Source organism: Cuculus canorus, chromosome 2, assembly GCF_017976375.1.
Source record: "Cuculus canorus isolate bCucCan1 chromosome 2, bCucCan1.pri, whole genome shotgun sequence".
NCBI classification, from domain to species: domain Eukaryota; kingdom Metazoa; phylum Chordata; class Aves; order Cuculiformes; family Cuculidae; genus Cuculus; species Cuculus canorus.
In genome coordinates this window covers 51,912,882-51,932,725 of record NC_071402.1, presented here as the reverse complement: position 1 = coordinate 51,932,725, position 19,844 = coordinate 51,912,882, and the positions used below count along the sequence as shown (strand labels likewise).

The 19,844-nt window shown below is 37.4% G+C and overlaps 1 protein-coding gene across 5 annotated transcripts; it reads right to left on the bottom strand.

Moving 5' to 3' along the window:
- Positions 1-1,297: 1,297 nt before the first annotated feature.
- NDC80 (NDC80 kinetochore complex component) lies at positions 1,298-19,844 on the bottom strand. 5 transcript variants are annotated; one of them, XM_054058922.1, is made up of 18 exons: positions 19,752-19,809; positions 18,320-18,632; positions 16,518-16,704; positions 15,983-16,069; positions 15,732-15,855; positions 15,434-15,606; positions 14,152-14,254; positions 13,277-13,366; positions 11,933-12,026; positions 10,894-11,000; positions 9,091-9,235; positions 8,606-8,811; positions 7,245-7,397; positions 6,886-6,975; positions 6,571-6,663; positions 4,856-4,986; positions 4,216-4,318; positions 1,298-3,853 (listed from the first exon to the last, which is right to left on the bottom strand). In XM_054058922.1, the coding sequence occupies exons 3-18, from the start codon at positions 16,616-16,618 to the stop codon at positions 3,731-3,733; spliced, it is 1,923 nt and encodes a 640-aa protein (XP_053914897.1). In that variant the 5' UTR covers positions 16,619-16,704; positions 18,320-18,632; positions 19,752-19,809; the 3' UTR covers positions 1,298-3,730. The 5 variants fall into 5 exon arrangements, with proteins under 5 accessions (XP_053914897.1, XP_053914900.1, XP_053914899.1 ...); XM_054058925.1 differs by having other exon boundaries at positions 18,330-18,632; XM_054058924.1 differs by having other exon boundaries at positions 18,348-18,632.

The following is a 19,844-nucleotide window of genomic DNA, read 5'->3' as shown; positions in this document are numbered from 1 at the left end:
GTCTTTTCCAACCTAGTGATTCTATAATATATTTAGTCCCTTCAGATTCTTTGCTCAAAATACTTAAATACTAAATAATCTATAGAGTAGACATAGGCAAGTAGTAGTCAGTACCCTTGTCTACAAAAGCTCCATTGCTTTACATAGTCACTTGGCATGAAAGACCTTGGACTTCCTTTTTACTATAGAGCATTGCTGCAGGAAGTTTCCCCTCCTCTCATTGAAAAGGGAATGTCTTCAGCCTTTTATTATTTTGTATTTTTTCCACAACTAAGATAAAAGTATATACATGGTGGAGCAGGAATGAGAACTTCCATTAAATGCCAAAGTACACAAAATATTAGAAGTGTTACAGAACCAGAGACCAACATATTTTTAACCAGCTCAGAACTAAAGACTTTCATAGACATGCAGTACTGTACGTTGGCAAAAAGAGTGAGAAGGGTTCAAGCAGCCTCACCCATGTGAGCCTTATGGACACTGCAAAGTTAAAAAAGCCTCACATGTATCATATGAACCTGATAAGTATTCAGAAAAGAAGCTCCTATTTCTTGAAAGGGATGAGAGTTTTTGACAACAAAATTTGAAAAATAACATACTCCACGAAATAGAACAAGTCTGTACAGAGTTCTACCATGCTTCTAAGAGCATCAAGTGTTCTTTTTTATAACTAAAAAAAAAAAAAAATCTTATGGAAGAGTGGTCATGTAAAGGAAACAGTGCTTTAATGCTTAAAATACCAAAAGGTTGGTTGGGAAGATTAATGCTAGAGAGATACCTGCATGCATAAATCCACTGTCAAAGGAGCTTGGAGCTCTGGTCCTTAGAGTTTTTTAAAAAGTCATCTATTTTTAAAAAGATTAAGACAACTTTCATTCCTTTGCAATTTGTAGGAAACAGATGTTTCCTATAAACATATAATATAAACAATATTTCCTGTGCACAATGCACATTTAACAGCAAGGATTCTCAGGGAGGTAGTATCTGCTGCTAAGAGAATTATTAATTACCTAGTTCCTCTGGGAAAATAAAATTAAAAATGCTTTTTATGTCATGTTTCTATACTTGAAGTAAGAATCTATCCTTCAGAGAAACAGATTTGAGACATTTTATTGAGTATAAAAACACATCAAATGTAAAGCATATTAAGTAAAGTGTACAAAAGACACACAACAATAACTGAGGAACTGTATGCATACAGAGCCTAAAGATTTACAGACAACTTGTACTACTGAAACGGGAAGATGCCAGTGGTATATTGTGATTAAGACTTTACATTCTGGTAAAAAAAAAATTAAAAAGAACCAAACTCAAAGCAATATCAGTAGTTATGTTCTAGTGTCTATTGTGTAAATTTAAAAGCCATATTTGATAATACAAATAAAAAATGACTCACACAGGAGCCGTGTTCAAGAAGCACTGAAAAATTCCCTCTTTTTTAAAATGTGAGGATATATTACCTAGTAAACATTGGCTGATATTAATCTATGTTATATTACGACATACTGTTTTACAGCATCTATGTCAAAGCCTATGCCGGACCGATAGTTCAGCCCAATAACAAAAACACATTACTAATATTACAAATGTGGACTTTCTATTACTTGGTCTGCTTTAATTTCAGAATATTACATTGGCCAGCACATGAAGGAAGGTCATTGTGACACTGATTGTTGAACACATTACCATTGTGTTAGAATTAGTCCTTGGAAATTACATTTATTTTGCTTTTGTTTACTCAGTCATCCGACTACTCCACATGGCAAAGACCTGCAGATACTAGCAAGCACAAGAACAATCAGTTATAGAAGCAGAGACAAACAGGTATCAGGCAGCCAAGAGAAAGCACAGCCTCTAAATAAGCACATATTTTAAAGGAACATGATTATTCTGTGTTTCACAGTTTTGTTTAATAAGAAAAGTATTACTTTATACAACAAAAAATATTAGGAAGATCACCAAAAAAAAGCTTCTAAAGAGAAGAAACTGAGATTTGGTAGGAATTAGGCTATTACAGAAGAGAAGTAAAAGTTTGTAAAGATAAAATGAAGAAAGCAGAAATGCTACCCACCTTGTCAGAAAATGTTTATAGCTGTTATATTAAACTTCCAAAGTACCACAAAAGAACAGAAAGTTAGAAGCTTAAATAATGCCATTGCTATCATATCTGAAATAAAATATCTGAGCCATAAGACTCACTCACTATGTTAAGGAGAACTGAGTTTTATATATGCACTACAAAAATAGCCTATAATTAAAGACAATTCTGTTTTTATTTGCTGTTGGTGTTCAGATGGTCAAACTTAAATTTTGTTGCACATCCTAGAGATCTGTTTCATTCAAATATTTTGTCTTATTATAGCATTAAGGAGTGACTTCACTTAGCTATCAGCTGCTAAGAACTTTTGGACAGACTGCAAATTTGGTTTTATCACTGTAGATTTGAATCAGTGATATTTATCACTGAACTCTTAAAACACTCCAATACTTCAATACTTTTATTAGGAAATACCATCATAAACTAAACAAGACATAAATGCTGATTTTTTTTTTTCTAAACCACAAAAGTTATGTACAGAGTAGGTGGGAAGACACAGCTTCCACATAGCCCTGAATAAAGAAGTAAACACTCAAGAGGTGGGATTACATTTTCTTCAATGTATTTGGACTGAAGCTCTCCATACACCAATTTTACTGCTAGTTTCCTGAGGAAGGAAAAAAAAAATCAAATAGAGTCTGTCCTACTGGTCTAACAAGACTGTAGACTAATTTTAGACCATTTTGATGTATCCAACATTAGCCAAATCTACAACTAATTAGCTATATTGACAGAATTCATGTTGTCCTATTTAGAGCTATCTCTCGTACATATGTTCAAGAAGTACAGTGAGGTTTCATCATGTGGGACTATGAGCAGTTAAAGACAAAACTTTGTTTTCAAACTGACTATGTTTCTCTAGACTATTTACAAGACTACTGTATAATTACTACTGATATTTTCAAAGAGATTTTTGTTAAAAAAAAAATAAGCTTACTCATGGAAGTGGGCGGTGAAGTGGGAAGTCCCTGGGTGGTTTCCATAGATAACTGAACAAACAGGAGACCAAAATACATTTACATTTGGTTTTGCTACTAAGAGAAAGGTTTGGGGAAGGATGTGCACTGTCAGGCATCTGCACTAAATACATACCTATATTATGAAATGCACAAACTATACTCCAGAAAGGAAAGTGTAACACTTTTCTCAGCAGTCTTGCAAGTTCACAAACCAAACTAGTTATTTTAACATAGCAGTATTTCAGGTTGTTAATACTCTCTGCATTTGTGCTGTCACTTGCAGATCCACCTTTAAGTCCACTCTGGCTTGTTATTCTAACAGGGTAACTGTACACTTGTCTTACTAACGTTCCTAGAAGAGCACAAATGATTTGCTGACAAAGAAAAGTAGTAAATTAAGTTGTTCAACATTTTTCTTGTCACAGATGTTTGGAATCATGAATTGTAAATTATGTATATTATAAAGAGGAAGTGTAAAAGCAAAGTCTTTTTAAAAAAAATGCAAATATATCGTTTAATTCTTTAATGTGCCAATAAAACAAAGCAATTTCACAAGCATTTCCTTAAACTTAAAACCAGTTTCACTGCTAGACACAGGAAGCACCCATCCTATTAGAGGGCATCATACCAGAGCTTCAGAAATGCAGAATTTTCATCTTCACCGCTTTGATAATTACAGATTTTCAGCCTTCTTTTTATAACTGTCTAGAATTCCAGACAAGGTTGATAACAGGTCTTCAGACATGAATTCTTCATAGTGTCTGTCAATTTTCATATTGTGTTCATCAAGATATTTCTAGAAAAGGGTTACAGAAAGTTTATTAGAACTATTGCAGTTGGTACTGTACTAGATCTGCTAAAGCATTTTTAACATTCATTACACAGCTTAAGTGATTTCAGTTGAACAATTCTCTGACAGATGTCTACCAGAAGCAGATTAAACATGACAGCATGTCACTGCTTAAATTTAATGATCAATTCTGACTATTTACACCAAAGGTTTTGTCAGCTAATTTAACTAGAATCCACAGACTCAATGCAGCAGCCCTAATTAACTGATACTTTATTGGATAGAGTAAGTTCTGATCTGCATGTGTTTAACTGCAGTTGCAAATGTCTCTAGAATAATTTAATTCTGAATACCAAATTTTAGCTCACCTCTATAGATACTACATGAGTAGCAATAACTTCTAAAAGACGATTCAAATTATCACCAGCTCTCCTGCTCTCTTCTGTTGTTGCTTGCATAACAACTTGATATCTAAAGAAGTAAAAGACAATCAGAAAGTCATGTCCCCAATTATAAAATTCCTTCCTTCACCATGTCTAATATACTCATGTTTAGCCATATTTTTTTTTCTATTAGTATTGACTCCAACCAAGGTAGATTTTTATATTAATACTCAACTAAGAAGAAAAAGGACTGTATTGTGCTAACTGTTAAGAAACAAAAGTACCTTAGAGTCAAAAAAGAGGCAGAATAGTCTTTCTAGACTTTGTGCTGTAAAATGTAGTTGTCACATAGATTTGGAAACAAACAAATTTCCATTTCTACAACCATATATATGAAAAAATCACATGCAAAATGGGAGTTTTAATACAGAAGACAAATATTCTAGCAAAAATATTAAGTGTTGAGGAGAAATATCTTTCAACTGTGAATTTGTGAAATTAATATACTGAGATGGATACTTTCTCACCAAAAAATTTTAAGTTAGGATTAAAAAAATTGTCTTTATCCTTAAAATGCATAAAACCAAAATAATCTACACAAACAACTTGAAGTTATGGGCCTTACTGTCGTTGAAGATCATGCAATTCATTTGTGGCTTCACTGAGACCTTCATTGACACCACCCTCAAGTAATTGCTTATGCTTCTCTAACAAATCCAGTTCACTTGCACATTTTTCCTCTTCCTCTTCTGCCGCCTGTAAACATAAGGAAAGAGGAAAAAAGGAAATAAAAATAAATTGCATAACTTGGGAATAACTAGGTTTTTTTTTTTCCTTCCTTTATATTGCTTGATACTTGAATTCAGAACTCACACAAGACTACAAACTTAGAACTAGAAAACCTAAGGACATTGCCCCAAATCTTAAGTTTTGTTTTCTTTTCTGGACCATCATCCACCCAAAACCAACCTTAGTTTCCCTTTATTTCTCTAACCGTATTTCAAGGAATGTGTTGCAGCTCTTTTCCCTTCAAAGTTCATCTAAAAAGTTTTATTTACGTACTTCAAGTAGCTTAGAAATGGAACATCATGAACAACTTTTCCTAGGTTTAAAAAATAAAATCACTTTTGAGTAAAAAAATTGCTTTTGCTTTTTGTGTTCTGAACATGAGTATAAAATGTAAGTAATCATCTCTCTAAGGAGAATGACACTGTTGACACTATACTAAACACTATTAAATGCACAGAACCAAACTAAATTCCACCATCAACTAAACAGGCAATTCTGGTAAATTAATGAAACTTCATCCTTCAGAAATAATTTTAATATTGAAATCTTATGGATAGCATTTTAAAAACTACACAAGGAATTACAAGACTGTCTTACTATAACCATACAGTTGCAACTGAGTATTTTATGAGCTAACCTTAAGAGAAAAGCCTATGCAACAGCATAGATCAAAAACTAAATTTCAGGTGTTTCTGAAAGCAAGAAACTCAATCAATTGCCTTTAGCCACCTAAGCAGGTATTAGCAATGAAACAGGCCTTTTTCATGGTTATATCACAGAAGTTTGGATTTGAAATAGCAGCTATGTTAAACACTAGCTTAGCTCAAAAAGTGTTTTTCTCCTGGGTGCCACAGACGCACCAAGACCATGCTGCTAGAGCAGCTGGATTTGAAGTAGCAGCTATGTTAAACAGTAGCTTAGTTCAAAAAGTGTTTTTCTCCTGGATGTCACAGACCCATTAAGCTGCTAGAGCAGCTGGGAGGTACTGAAGCAGCCACTTCATTGTTGATTGAGAGGGCTATGTTTTGTTGCTAAACAAGAGGTGAGGATAAGGATAGGTTCGGCTCCCTCACTGGGGAAGAAAACGAAAGCAACAGTTTTATATCTTGAAAGTATTTAAGGTGCTTTTAGTCCAATAACGTTTTCCTTAGTTTTTAATGTGATTAGACATGTTTACTAAAAAATGTAAATGTATTTATTATATAAAAACTGAACAGACAAGGCAGATATTGTTAACTCCTTCAAGCACATGCTTTGAGACATTCTGAGGTCAGGAGATGATTGCTGCTGCTTTTATTACTGTTTGTAGTAGCTTATGATTTACAGGATCTGCTAAAGTGATAGCAGATTATCTCACAAGAAAGTGAAAACTGACTCACTTAAGATAGCATTCAAATATATCTGAAAAAGGATGATAGAATCCTGCAAGAGGAATGGAAGGAAGCAAGGGCAGAGGTCCCAACAAACAAAAACGCAACCCAAGAATTTATGTATAAATACAAGGATTAAGGATAAGGAAATCATAAAGGAGAACCAGTCATCAACCTCTACCTTAAGCTTTTGATGGTAAAGATCATCAAGCTTTTCAGCTTCTTCTTTCAGCATTTTCACACTGCTTTTCTTGTCCACTACCATTACGTTTACCTAGAATGAAAAAATGATCAAGAAAGTATAATTCAAGAAAAATTACAACATATAGATTCATACCACCAGAAACAATCCACAGTAGCCTAGAAATATTTAAAGAGGGCCAGACTAGGACAGAATTAACTTTTTTCATAGTAGCCTGTATGGTGCATTTTGGTCAAATGAGACCAGCAGGTAACATGACGATATCTTAGTCCTAATCTTCATTAACCAACACACCTGTTCCAAAGTTTCTTCCAAAGTCATTTTCCGTTGAGTAGCATTTCTAATTTCTTCCTCAGTCTGGTTTATGATCTCCATAAGGGGAGCCTGTAATATACATACAAGAAGATCTGGCTGATGCAATTTGTTAGTTTGAGCTAGGATGTACCCCAGCACATCTTTCCCATTTTCATTTAGGTAGCTGTACCCTCCCACTACCAAATTTCCTTCTTATACTATACTGTAGTTATGGCAATGCATCATACAAGCTTTTCAATGAAGTTTCATGGAGAAGTTAAGAGACCTTCCCAACATTTCCAATGAAACACTTTTTTTGGTGAGTGTCTACAGAAACATTCGGTGTTGACTCTACTTACCTTGATTTGAGTTCTGTATTTGACTAGACAATTTGGTCCTGCCTCAGGACTAAACTGAATCTCGAAGTCATGGCCTTTGGAATTCTCAGCACTTACTGGAATTAATTTCAGCTTTCGAGCCAGTTTATGATATTCTGCCAGTTGCATTTCAATCTGTTCAGAGGTGGAAAGGTTAAAATTGAAGAAGAAATACAAGTGAAAAGTTTTGCAAAAAGTATTCATATAGTACTTTAAACAGTTTTCTGAGTTGCTCCATACAAACATGATTCCAAGTCATGCCACAGCATGCAAGATCTATATGCACTGACAGTCCAGCAGTTTGCATCGTTTGGATTAAATATTTGTTTATGATTCTTACAGAGTTTGCTCTGCAAGATTTCTCAGTGTGTATGGGTGAGACCAAACGGTATCACCTGTGGTTCTCCCTACTCATATGACTTTTTTACCTACCTTAAATTTTTGAGGGTTAGTTGATAGGGAAGGAAAAATATGCTTGGACATACAAATGACTAAAACAATAATCATTCATTGTGTTGATATGCCTTCTCTCATTGCTTTTGACAAAAAATGCCACATAGCCACATTTCTTAATAACAAACTAAGCAGAGTGTATCTCTAGACAAAACTTATCGAATGCTCTGTTTTCTTATTGAGTGCCACTTGGAAGTGAATAAAAAACACTGTATTTTTTTACAGTTTTATGTGCTTCATACTTGCACAGTATGAGAAATTTAAGCTAACACCAAATGCTCGGTAGAGTGTAACCCTGCCAAATGCAAAATGTATATGAAACTTTTTTTTTGCAGTTCTCTATCCAGCAAAGCAGAAGCTTCTAAATCCCAGCGCTTACAAGACCACGTTTTCATTCTGTTTGACAGAATTGAATTTGGTCCTTAAACTATATTAGAGCCTCCACACAGAGGACTGGTCTGGCCCTAATTGCATGCAGATATTGATTCAAAGCATTAGTTCTGCATTACTTCCTTTCTATGAAATCTTAGCATTAGTCTGAAATTGCTTGAGTTATCAAAGCAAATTCAAGCTAATGCTATTGAAGCTCTAGATGCTATGTAACAGTGAGAGCTGGCAGTGGTGCACAGTCTAGCTATGCCCCTTATCATGCAGAAAGAATGAAAAGAACACATTTTCATTACGATCAAAAGAGAAAAAGGGAAAAAAACCCAAACGTTTCAGAGAGATTGTAAACAGAAAACATTCTTGTCACTGTAGCCTGTTAAGACATATCTATGCAATTGTTAGATGATTTAGGAAAGAAGTTAGAAATAGTCCAAATCCTAAGTTTAAGCTTTCACAATGAAAACTGATAGTGAACTCTCAGTGTTGTTAGTGTTTTCACATACCGCCTCTTTATTCCTAGCATATTTTAGCTCTTCATTCCACAGCTGATGTTCTTCTGCTTCCACTTCTTTAGTCAGCTTGTTAATGGTTTGCTGCAACTCATTTCTCTCATGATTTATTCTCTCAATGTCCGCAACTGAGTACTTCTGGTTATCAAAGATGTGCTGGAGCCGGGCATTCTCCTGCTTCATTGCTTCCACTTCCATTTCTAAACTCCCAAAACATTTGTTACATGTAAAATATCAGCCTATATAGTTAACCTGAGCTCTCTGTATTTTTAAGAATAACGAAATGCAGATATTATTTACTCAAGTGTATAAACAGCTAGTAGACAAAAAAATTCTCTTTATTAGTAATCCATTCCGGAAATGTTATTTGTAGCAACATCACACACTAAGTATCTCACTCTGTATCGAAGCTGAAAATTACAATTATTTTAAACCTATTTCTCATTCCACTATCCCATTTGTGAACAAGGCCTTCTTACCTGCTGTCTGAACTTCCTCAATTACACCTTCCATTTTTTGATCAAGTATGGTTATATGAGATTCCAGATTAGTCAAATAAGCTTGGTATTTCTGGACATCTGCTTGAAGAGATGATTTCAGGTTCCGTAGTGTTACTCTACGATCCTAGAAAATGGATGGAAAGAACAAGACTACTATATTAATGTAAAATAATGATCTTGCTTTCCAGACAAGACAATAATTAGTCAACTTCAGTTGTATAAATATAAAATTAAAGAACTTTGATAAATGTTTTATCCCTGTGAGAGCTGAATCACTTTAAGCATCTTTAAAATAATAACCAAAAAAGGCTGAAAAGATGGTTTGGACCGTAATTCTTGCATTTCAGCATGTAGTAGTTGATTCCCATTAGGCATTGCATTAAGAAAGTTCTTACTTTACGGCCTGAAGTTGTGCCAGGGGAAGTTCAGACTGAACATTAGAAAAAATTTCTTCACTGAAAGGGTTATTCAAGTACTGGCACAGGCTGCCCGGGGAGGTGGTTGAGTCACCATCCCTGGAGGTCTTAAAAAGACAGGTAGATGAAGAGCTCAAGGATATGATCTAGTAGTGGGGACAGGTACAGTTCGGCTTGATGATCTCAAAGGTCTTTTCCAACCTAGTGATTCTATGATACTACAGGTAATTCAGAACTTAAAACGGTTTGGGTTGGAAGGGACCTTAAAGATCACCCAGTTGCAACCCCACTGTCGTGGATAGGGACACCTCCCATCAGACCAGGCTGCTCAAGGCCCCATCCAGCCTGGTCTCGAACACTTCCAGGAAGGAGGCATCCACAACTTCTCTGCACAAAACCTGTTGCAGTCCCTCACCACTCTCACAATAAAAAACTTTATATATAGAATTTAAATCTACCAGTTTAGAGTCATTACCCCTTGTCCTGTAACTGTATGCCCTTGTAAAAAGCCCCTCTCCAAGCTTTCTTGGAAGCCTGCTTTAGGTACTGGAAGGCTGCTGTAAGGTCACTGGAGCCTTCTGTTCTCCAGGCTAAACGACCCCAACTCTCTCAGCCTGTCTTCATAGGAGAGGTGTTCCAGCCCCTTGATCACCTTCAGAGCCCTCTCCTGGACTTGTTCCAACAGCTCCATGTCCTTCTTATGCTGGAGGTCCCAGAGCTAGACACAGTACTCTAGGTGGGATCTCACCAGAGTGGAATAGAGGGGGAGAATCATTTTCCTCAACTTGCTGTTTATGCGTCTTTTGATGCTGCCCAGGATATGGTTAGGATCACAAAGGGCAGATAAAATTAAGGACAAGGAAAGCTGGGAATGCAAGCAGCACATTTTGCACAGTAGACAGGACTCTCAGTTTGACAGCTGCACCGCGGCTAAACCATTTTTAAACTCATGAGGTATTAAAAGCAGAATCCATCTTTTCAAACAAAATATTTTGTCCTAAAATATATTACCACTGAATCCTATGCTGTCATGCCCCAAGTAGTTCTCGTAACAATAGTTCTGGAAAAAGTAATGTTCAGGTTCAAAAATAAGTACTTCAGATATTTTATTGGATTTCAGCCATTCAAAGATCTCATCACCTGAAAATATCTGGATAATATCAGTGACTGAAGACTCCACAGTTAATCTACTATAAAGGTATAGAGTCTGTAATAACCTGGCGTAAATAAAAATCTCACAGAACTCTGAAAATAATTTTCCATTTATTGCAATGTATCATTAGTCTCTTTGTTTAATAATGACAAAAATGGTCAATAATAGAAAATTCAACTCCACCGTATAGACCAGCATAGACAATTTACTAACCGGCTCATTTTCCTTTTCTTTTTCTAGTCTTGCAATCTCTTCATGAAGTCTTTTGTTGTCAGCTACTAAACCTTCTATCTGGAATTCATCTATATTAAATAAATCCTCTGAGGGGAAAAAAAAGAGAGGATGGGTGTGGTTACAGATTAACCTCGCTGAATATCATCACCTAATCACCTATTATCTGGGAAAAAACCCAAAGAACCAACAAACCCACCAAAAAACCCCTTTCATTGAAAGGCAATTAGACAAAAAAAGCCAAAAGAAACAAGAAAAGAAATGAGATTTTTCAGTCATCATTTCATAAAGGAGCTCAAAATCACTTCTGTGATGTCACTTTCCAAACTCTCATGTAGCCCACACTACAGGAGAGTGGTTGTTAGATAAGTTTCATCTGATCAAGTTTCCCAAGGTAGTCTGATCTGTATAGTCTTTCCTCATCCACCAATTTCCTTGCCTCTTCAGCCATCTTTTCCTTTACTTCCCTCAGTTTTTGCCAAACAACGGCATGATTACTTTTTCCTACCAATATCTAGCAGCTTTCTAGTGGCTCATGTTTCTTCACTAGCTGATAGCTCTAGCTTGCAATGGATGCACACCAAATCATATATGGGAACCTTCACAATAGACTTTGAAACTTGCAGACCATTATCAGAGTTTTTAGAAGCTAGACTTACTTTCTTATCAGATGTGCATCCTCTGGTAATATGTTTCTTTGTTTAATTGTTAGCTTTGTCAGGCAGAAACAGGAGTTATTTGCATAGATGGATTTTGTGTCTGAAGAACTGTACACAGCTTTTCAGCCACAAAGCCATTGAAAACAATACAGTTAAACAGGGACCGCTGACAGCAGAGCACAGGACCCATCTGTCTGTACTAGTAACAAAAAGAGAATTAAGTAAAAGTAACTGAGAGGTATTTGGTGATTTCATATTCCCTCACCTCAGATCCCTTTCACTTGTAAACTGAACAATACTGATGCTAGGAGAAAAGAAACCAGTAACACGACTCAACATTTCATTAAAACATGAAAACTTACTTAATTTTGACTGTACTTCTGCATCCAATTCTTCAAAAGTATCTCTCCCTTTCATGAAGTGATCATAGCACTTCACAGCGTAGTCTGTGAAAAGCTGAAAACAATTTAAAAAGCTTGCATTTCACTGTTTCAAAGGGCTGTGAAATATCAAGATCATCTAAATCTACTCAACTAAGGGAATTAAGCAAACATCAAAAATATCTTTCACTGGTTTGACTGCACTGCTGTAAAAATCAACTTTTTTCCATGCTTTAAATGTAGAATATTAACAGATTATATCCAGGTGGAAGAAGGTATTTAGAATTCACACTAAGAAAGTTCTGGAAATACTTTATACATTTTTCTGGAATACCTAACAAGGATAGTAGATACAATATTTAAGAACTTATTATCTTAAAGCATATGATCCTCTCAGGCTAGTTTATGGAAACTGTAGGTCTAACAGACCTCTTCACTAAATATGACCACTATACTTCAGAAGGGCAGATGTCAGAGAACAGATCTAGAATTAAAAAAAGGTTACCACAAAAGAATTTACTGGAGACTTTAAATTACAGATTTTTCAGAAGCAATTATACCAGTATTGTAAATTTTGTTTCAACATATATATCTGTGTATAAGTACACATTTAGTTTAAAAGCATGTTTACTTGTCAGCTGCCAGGTTTGTAACCTTAGTCCAAAATACTAATTGAATTTCTTTTTTGCAATTTTTTCATTAAATGTTCCAGCACATCATACAACCTGTTCCAAACATCTGCTGTGACTTAACACTGAGTTATATCTGAATAACACTAATAAACTATGATAAATCAGAAAGCTAGCAAGCTGCTGGGATTTTAACTGCCTGAATTACATTGCCACCCTATTTTGTGGCTAGGAAATTAAACATTATAACCAATTTTTAAATGGTAATCCGAGTAGATACCAGCAGGAGCCATCACATTTATAATTAAGTCACTGTCTTTATCCTTTACTGCTGTTAACCTTAGAAGACTCAAGTGTGAAAGACAAATATATTTGAGATCCTACTAAAAGAATAAGCAAAGAGTTTAATGACTCCCTTTCTCCACAAAAGAGAATAGAAACAGTAGCAACTTAGAGAACAAGACATTTTAACTCAATATCCAGTCTCCTCCAACAGACTGGCTGTGATGCCTGCTGAGGAAACTGGTTGATGGGGCTTTTTATATGTTACCATACTTTATCTAGAGAACTCTGAATAAAAAACTGAACAGAATATACAAACACAGTTATAATTTTTGTATCATATATTTAAATTGTGGTGTTAGAGCATATGGCAAAACTCAGTTAAACAATTTTGATAATTTATTTTTTATGGTACCTTATTATGTACGATTCCATCATCTGTCTCTCCTCCCCAGTTCTGTCCATCATCAAATGATGGTGCATTTTCCCTCGTGGCAGCATATAACTGAAAGGCACACAGGTACATAGAAAGACCAAGCGTGAAGATGCCCATTAGTTTTAATATTTGTTTCAACGTTCGTTATAAGAAGCAGAGTAACATTGGATTAGGATTTCAGCAAGCAGGGTGCAATGGTTCTCTTTCCGAATGTTACTATTCACAGCAGGGTAAAGGAGCCTGTATTTGACTAAAAGCACAAATGAAGAGACATTAACTGGACATTCAACACTGCTAAATTGCCTTGGTAAGCCAAATGTGTCTTTTCAACATAAGGGATGGGATTTTCACGTGTGCTCAGTTCTGCAGTGGGGAACTTCTGTCAGATTCCAAACTTTGCTCAGACCTGAGCTGGCAGCAGCAGAATTACCACTATTAAACAAACAAACAAAAATTCCCACTCAAACACACCCTTCCCATCAATAATTGTTATTGAAAATTCCATCCTTAGACTTCAAATTTAGGTGATGGCAGACATAACAAGATCTGCACTGAAGATACATTAACTTTCACATTTGTATATATATATAAATAATATTTTTTCCTGTTTTCTTACACAACTTTATACAGTTCACACAGTTAAATTAAATATAATCATAATATAACATTAAAAACTCAGATTAAAGGTTACCAAGAGTAAGCCTAAGGGCTAGCTCAGATGGTAGGTAAGAATACCTAGCTTTTTCTTTACATAAATTTCAAACAGAGATTTTTAGAAAGCATTTAAGAGATCTGTATTGAAACTAATATTCCAGCCTGAAAAGTGGAAATATTTGACTTAAACATGAATGTACCTTGACACAATCAATCAACCAAACCAAAGCTGTCACAATCTGAGGCCACGTATGTGGTGCTCCCACTGTGTACATGGAGCTTTTCGACAAAGGAAAGGGGTACCTACAAGGCAAAAGAAAATAAATTTTTAATAGCTGTGACAAACAGTGATGAAAACAAAATGAGCAACAAATTTTACATGGAGATCAAACCAAAGAAGAAAGAACAAACTCTATTGTACTTCATACTGTACATCAAGGGAGATAAATTAAGTTCTTAGAGCCCTGTTTTATTCAATTATTGCTTCTTGGGTCAAATGTACTTCAAAAATAGAAAAGCAGCTAACAGTCAGCTTAATGTCATGCTGAATTTCTAAACAGCTGCATATCAAAGTACTAATACTACTTATAGATATGGAAAACAAAAGGCTATACTGCTAATTACAGCATCCTCTCAAAGGCTTCCACAAACCAAGGAACACAGAAGTGCACATTTTATTTCACCTTTAGACTGATAGCTGCCTAAAGTTATTTTAAGAAGGTACGTCAAGAAGCTACTGATAAACCGACAGTTCTAAATAAGCACTCATGAGCCATTCAGCCTGAGAAATTCTTAAAAAGTATTTAGGTCCATTTTCCAATTCTTAAAAGACAATTTGAAGTGAATTCTTGAGTTCTCAAAATAAGTCATTTTATCTGGGATTACACCCTTGGTACAGCTGAGTAAAGCCTCTTGAGTGTAACTCCTTTTCAACATTTCAGCTAGGTCAGCAGATTCAAGCGTTAAAACAAAAAATAAAACAAAATTTTATTAAAATATTGAATAGTAAATGGAACAGACTTATGCCTACATTTAATGAGCCACGGTGCTTTGACAGCAACATGGGCTCAAACCTAAAAAGGAAAAACAGACTTCACTTTTTGTTAATGAGCCAGTTACTTTGTGTGTTTTTTTCACCTCAGTGGTCATTTTTGATATTTCTGCCCTGCTTTAAGAGCAGAATGACAGAAATTACAGGAAAACTAGTTTTTGACTTAATGAACTGGACCAAACATTCCGAAATAGTTTTTTAGTTCTTGGATTTTAACAGAATGAACCAGAAGATTCTCTGAATCCAATAACTGTAACATTGTAGTTTCACAGTGTCACCTGAATAAATAAGCGGATCTGTTCTCCCTAGCTATATCTAGTAGAATTCTTAGCTTTAAAATTTCTAGCTGTATCACATCTAGCTGTATCACATCTAGCTGTATCACATATCTAGTCTGTTGTAGCACAACAGACTAACGATAACGGTCTTACCCAAGCTCTTTAAAAACTCTGGGAATTTCCTCTTCAAATTTTGAGTCGGGCAATTCATAAGAAGGGCAGAGAAATCCATAGATAAAAGTGAAGATTTTTAAAAAGTCTTTAACCGATGGAGACTGCAGTGATTTCACAGAAACATTATGGGCGTAACCATTCTCAACAAGAAACTGAGAAAAAGAAACGTCTTATTAGTCACTGAATAAAATCTAAAATTGAAACCACGAAAAAGAAATATTTTGATTAGTATCTTTTTCGTCTAGCAATGAACTTTTAGGGTAAGTTAATAAATTACCTCACAAAGCTGCTTGATACATTGTTGGATGAATGCCTTGTCATGAAGTGGCCTGGGATCCTTGATCTTTTCTGTACCAAACACACCATACTGACTGTTGCGTGAACTTCCAGCCCCACTAGTTCTAAGAGCAAAAAATAAATGCAGTTCTCGTGACAATACATATAAAGAACTCCTTCAATGTCTAAGCCAAATTATGTGGGACTGTTATTGTTTAAATTTACAGTACAGAGGTCTAAAGCAATCAATACCTCTTCCCAAAAAAGCTGACTTTTCTTTCCGAAGTTCCAGATGTAGGTTTGCTCATACTCAACTTCCCAAATGTACCTCTGTCCTTCCTGAGGGATAGGGATAAAGATTCACTTCATCTTTTGCTCATTTAAGAAAACTATAAACACATTTATATAAGCCTAAGCATCTTCATTACAGCAGCATCTTAGAAAAGTCAAATGATTTTAATGCATTTTCTGTCCATTATCAAAACCACTTCTGCGAGAAACTTTACAGGTATACATTTTATACACACATGCACCCAGCCAGGCCCTAGGAAATACATCCGAGAAAGTGTTACAACTTCAAATGTGTGACAGGTATACAAACAGATTAAAGAAAGTTTTTAGCACAACGGGAGCACTTGTGCAAATATTCTTGGCTCCAGGAAGTTTTCTTCTCGCTGGTCCCATTTTTTCTATTTCAGTTGCTACTCACACACTCAAACACACTATAGTAAATCTCTTCTGTTAGTTTTATATACCTATTTTTAGCAAGATGATTAGCAACACTTACATTTGAGGTGTTTGAAGACCCATCTTGTTGTTGTCCTGTACCCTCAGTGCCATCAAAGATTGCCGACCACTGCTCCCGGGAATAATTGAGCTTCGCCTCATTGTGACTAAACTCTAAATCACAGTCTGTCAGTATTGGAAAATCCAGGATCTAGAAGTATTACCTTTTTAAACACCACGGTGACTTCCTAAAGGGTCAGAATAAGCAAGTCAGCTGACCTTTGTACAGAAAGATAGTGATACTTTGTGAGAGATATTTGCCAGAATAATTGGGTTCTTTTTAAAAAAAAAATAAATTGCTTGTCAGACTCCAAAACTACACAGTAGCAGCCACAGCATTACAGATTAGCTATTTTATTGATGAACAGTGCCAGTGCTTGTTCCAAATCTACCATTTTGCCTTTATTTATATGTGATCATTTCCAGCCTACAGGATACAAAAAGGAAACATCTAACTAAATTTTCATTCCAGTCAGCTGGGATGAGGACCACAGCACCATGACTAGTTTCTAGCACTTTAACCATGCATCTATTCTTATCCACCAATTCTGAGACTGCTTATTGATTTTGCAAATGATTGCACAATATCATAGCACAATAACTGGAAAGCTTATTCTGACATAACATCATGGCATAATATTCTGACATAATATCTGACATAATATCTTCAGACTACACACAGAAAATATAAATCAAACTGGAAGTATTGAACCGTCCCCCACAGTGGCATTGAGTGGGATTTTTTAGGTAAATAGAATCAACTCTACAAAAAAAGCCAACTTTTGCCCTCTACAGCAGGCCTATTTTATTTGTGGGGTGGGCTCAAGTGACCGAATCAATACTAATTGAAAAAATCTCATTACAAACATTACCAAAACACATTATCAATAAAAGTTATATTTCATGATCACTCTTCTAGCAAGTCATGACAGAAGCTTAGCTTAGCTCTATGTCACAGGACATTTTATACATGACCTCATTTTCTCTGAGGAAGAGGCTGCATTCTTCCATTATTTTACCGGAAATCCACTGCACACAGAGTAAACTGTTTCCATAAATGTACAGATGACAAGTTTAAGAGTGGGGCTTGCTGGAGTCAAAACAGCAGCAGAAAAAGGGCTTTCCCCTGGTGGGAAACTAAGGGCTCCCCAGGGCTAGTGAGGCAGGATGGTGCCGACACGTGCACCCCACCACACAGGGTACCCACCTCTCTTGGTACAAGAAGTAGTTACTGTTACAAAAAGCAGAGTATTTTGATTTAAGATAGAGTTAAGTGTGGGTTTTTTTCAAAGCTAGACAGAACGTCCCTCGTGATAACACAATTTCTTTTATACAGCTTTTTCCAGACACAATTTATTCTTTGAAGATGATAACGTCTTGTATAAAGTATGTGTGCTGAACAGATGTGTCTTCCTCTGTAATCACCTCTGTTCGGAGTTTTCTCCCTAACTCAAATGCAAGGTCAGGCAGAGAGCTGGAGCCAGGTACAAACTAGAAGAGTTTTGACTGCTGTGAAGTTCCATAAAAACATTAAAATTAGTTCTTGAAAAGTAACAGAATATGCATAAGATTTCTGGGAAAATTTATACGTGTGCATGTAAATGGGAAATACATTCTGTACCCAGCTCTTGTCTTGCTGCACATAATTGATAGAAAGCACTCTCTCTGTTGCCCAGGCCCGATTAAAGGGTGCTTGCTTTCTAAAACTCCAAAATGAGTCCTAGAGAGTGTATTTGCTGGCATTTTTGGTATCACCCCCCCCCCCACACACACACACTGGCAGTGACACTCCAACACACCCACCGCCACCCACACAGAGGCGAGTACACACAGAGGCGAGTACACAAGGCTGTGGATGTAGTCTTCTAAGGCTGTGGATGTAGTCTTCTTGGACTTCAGTAAAGCCTTTGACACAGTTTCTCACAGCATTCTGCTTCAGAAACTGTCAGCCTCTGGCCTGGACAGGCGCACACTCTCCTGGGTTGAAAACTGGTTGGATGGCCGGGCCCAGAGAGTGGTGGTCAATGGAGTTAACTCCAGCTGGAGGCCAGTCACAAGTGGAGTTCCTCAGGGCTCAGTACTGGGTCCAGCTCTGTTCAATGTCTTTATCAATGACCTGGATGAAGGCATTGAGTGCACCGTCAGCAAGTTTGCAGATGACACTAAGCTGGGAGGAAGTGTCGACCTGCTGGAGGGTAGGGAGGCTCTGCAAAGGGATCTGAACAGGCTGGACCGCTGGGCCGAGACCAATGGGATGAGGTTTAACAAGACCAAATGCCGGGTCCTGCACTTGGGGCACAACAACCCTATGCAGCGCTACAGACTGGGGGAAGAATGGCTGGAGAGCTGCACAGAAGAGAAGGACCTGGGGGTGCTGGTTGACAGCCGACTGAACATGAGCCAGCAGTGTGCCCAGGTGGCCAAGAAGGCCAACGGCATCTTGGCTTGTATCAGAAATGGGGTCACCAGCAGGTCCAGGGAGGTTATTCTCCCTCTGTACTCGGCACTGGTGAGACCGCACCTCGAATACTGTGTTCAGTTCTGGGCCCCTCACCACAAGAAGGATGTTGAGGCTCTGGAGCGTGTCCAGAGAAGAGCAACAAAGCTGGTGAGGGGGCTGGAGAACAAGTCTTATGAGGAGCGGCTGAGAGAGCTGGGGTTGTTTAGCCTTGAGAAGAGGAGGCTGAGGGGAGACCTTATTACTCTCTACAACTACCTGAAAGGAGGTTGTGGAGAGGAGGGAGCTGGCCTCTTCTCCCAAGTGACAGGGGACAGGACTAGAGGGAATGGCCTGAAGCTCCGTCAGGGGAGGTTCAGGTTGGATATCAGAAAAAAATTCTTCACAGTAAGAGTCATTGGGTACTGGAACAGGCTGCCCAGGGAGGTGGTCGAGTCGCCTTCCCTGGAGGTGTTTAAGGAACGGGTGGATGAAGTACTTAGGGACATGGTTTAGGGAGTGTTAGGAACGGTTGGACTCGATGATCCAATGGGTCCTTTCCAACCTTGTGATTCTGTGATTCTGTGAGTACCACCACCGCCAACCAGCACCACCGCCAACCAGCACCACCGCCAACCAGCACCACCGCCAACCAGCACCACCGCCAACCAGCACCACCGCCAACCAGCACCACCGCCAACCAGCACCACCGCCAACCAGCACCACCGCCAACCAGCACCACCGCCAACCAGCACCACCCCCCGTACAGGCCCAGGCCCACCCCAGCCCCACCGCTACCGTTAACGGCGCCGCCGCCTTCCTCTGGATTTCAAATCCGCGCGCCGCTCACGTGACGCGGCGCATACGTCACAGCGTAAGCGGCGCAGGCCG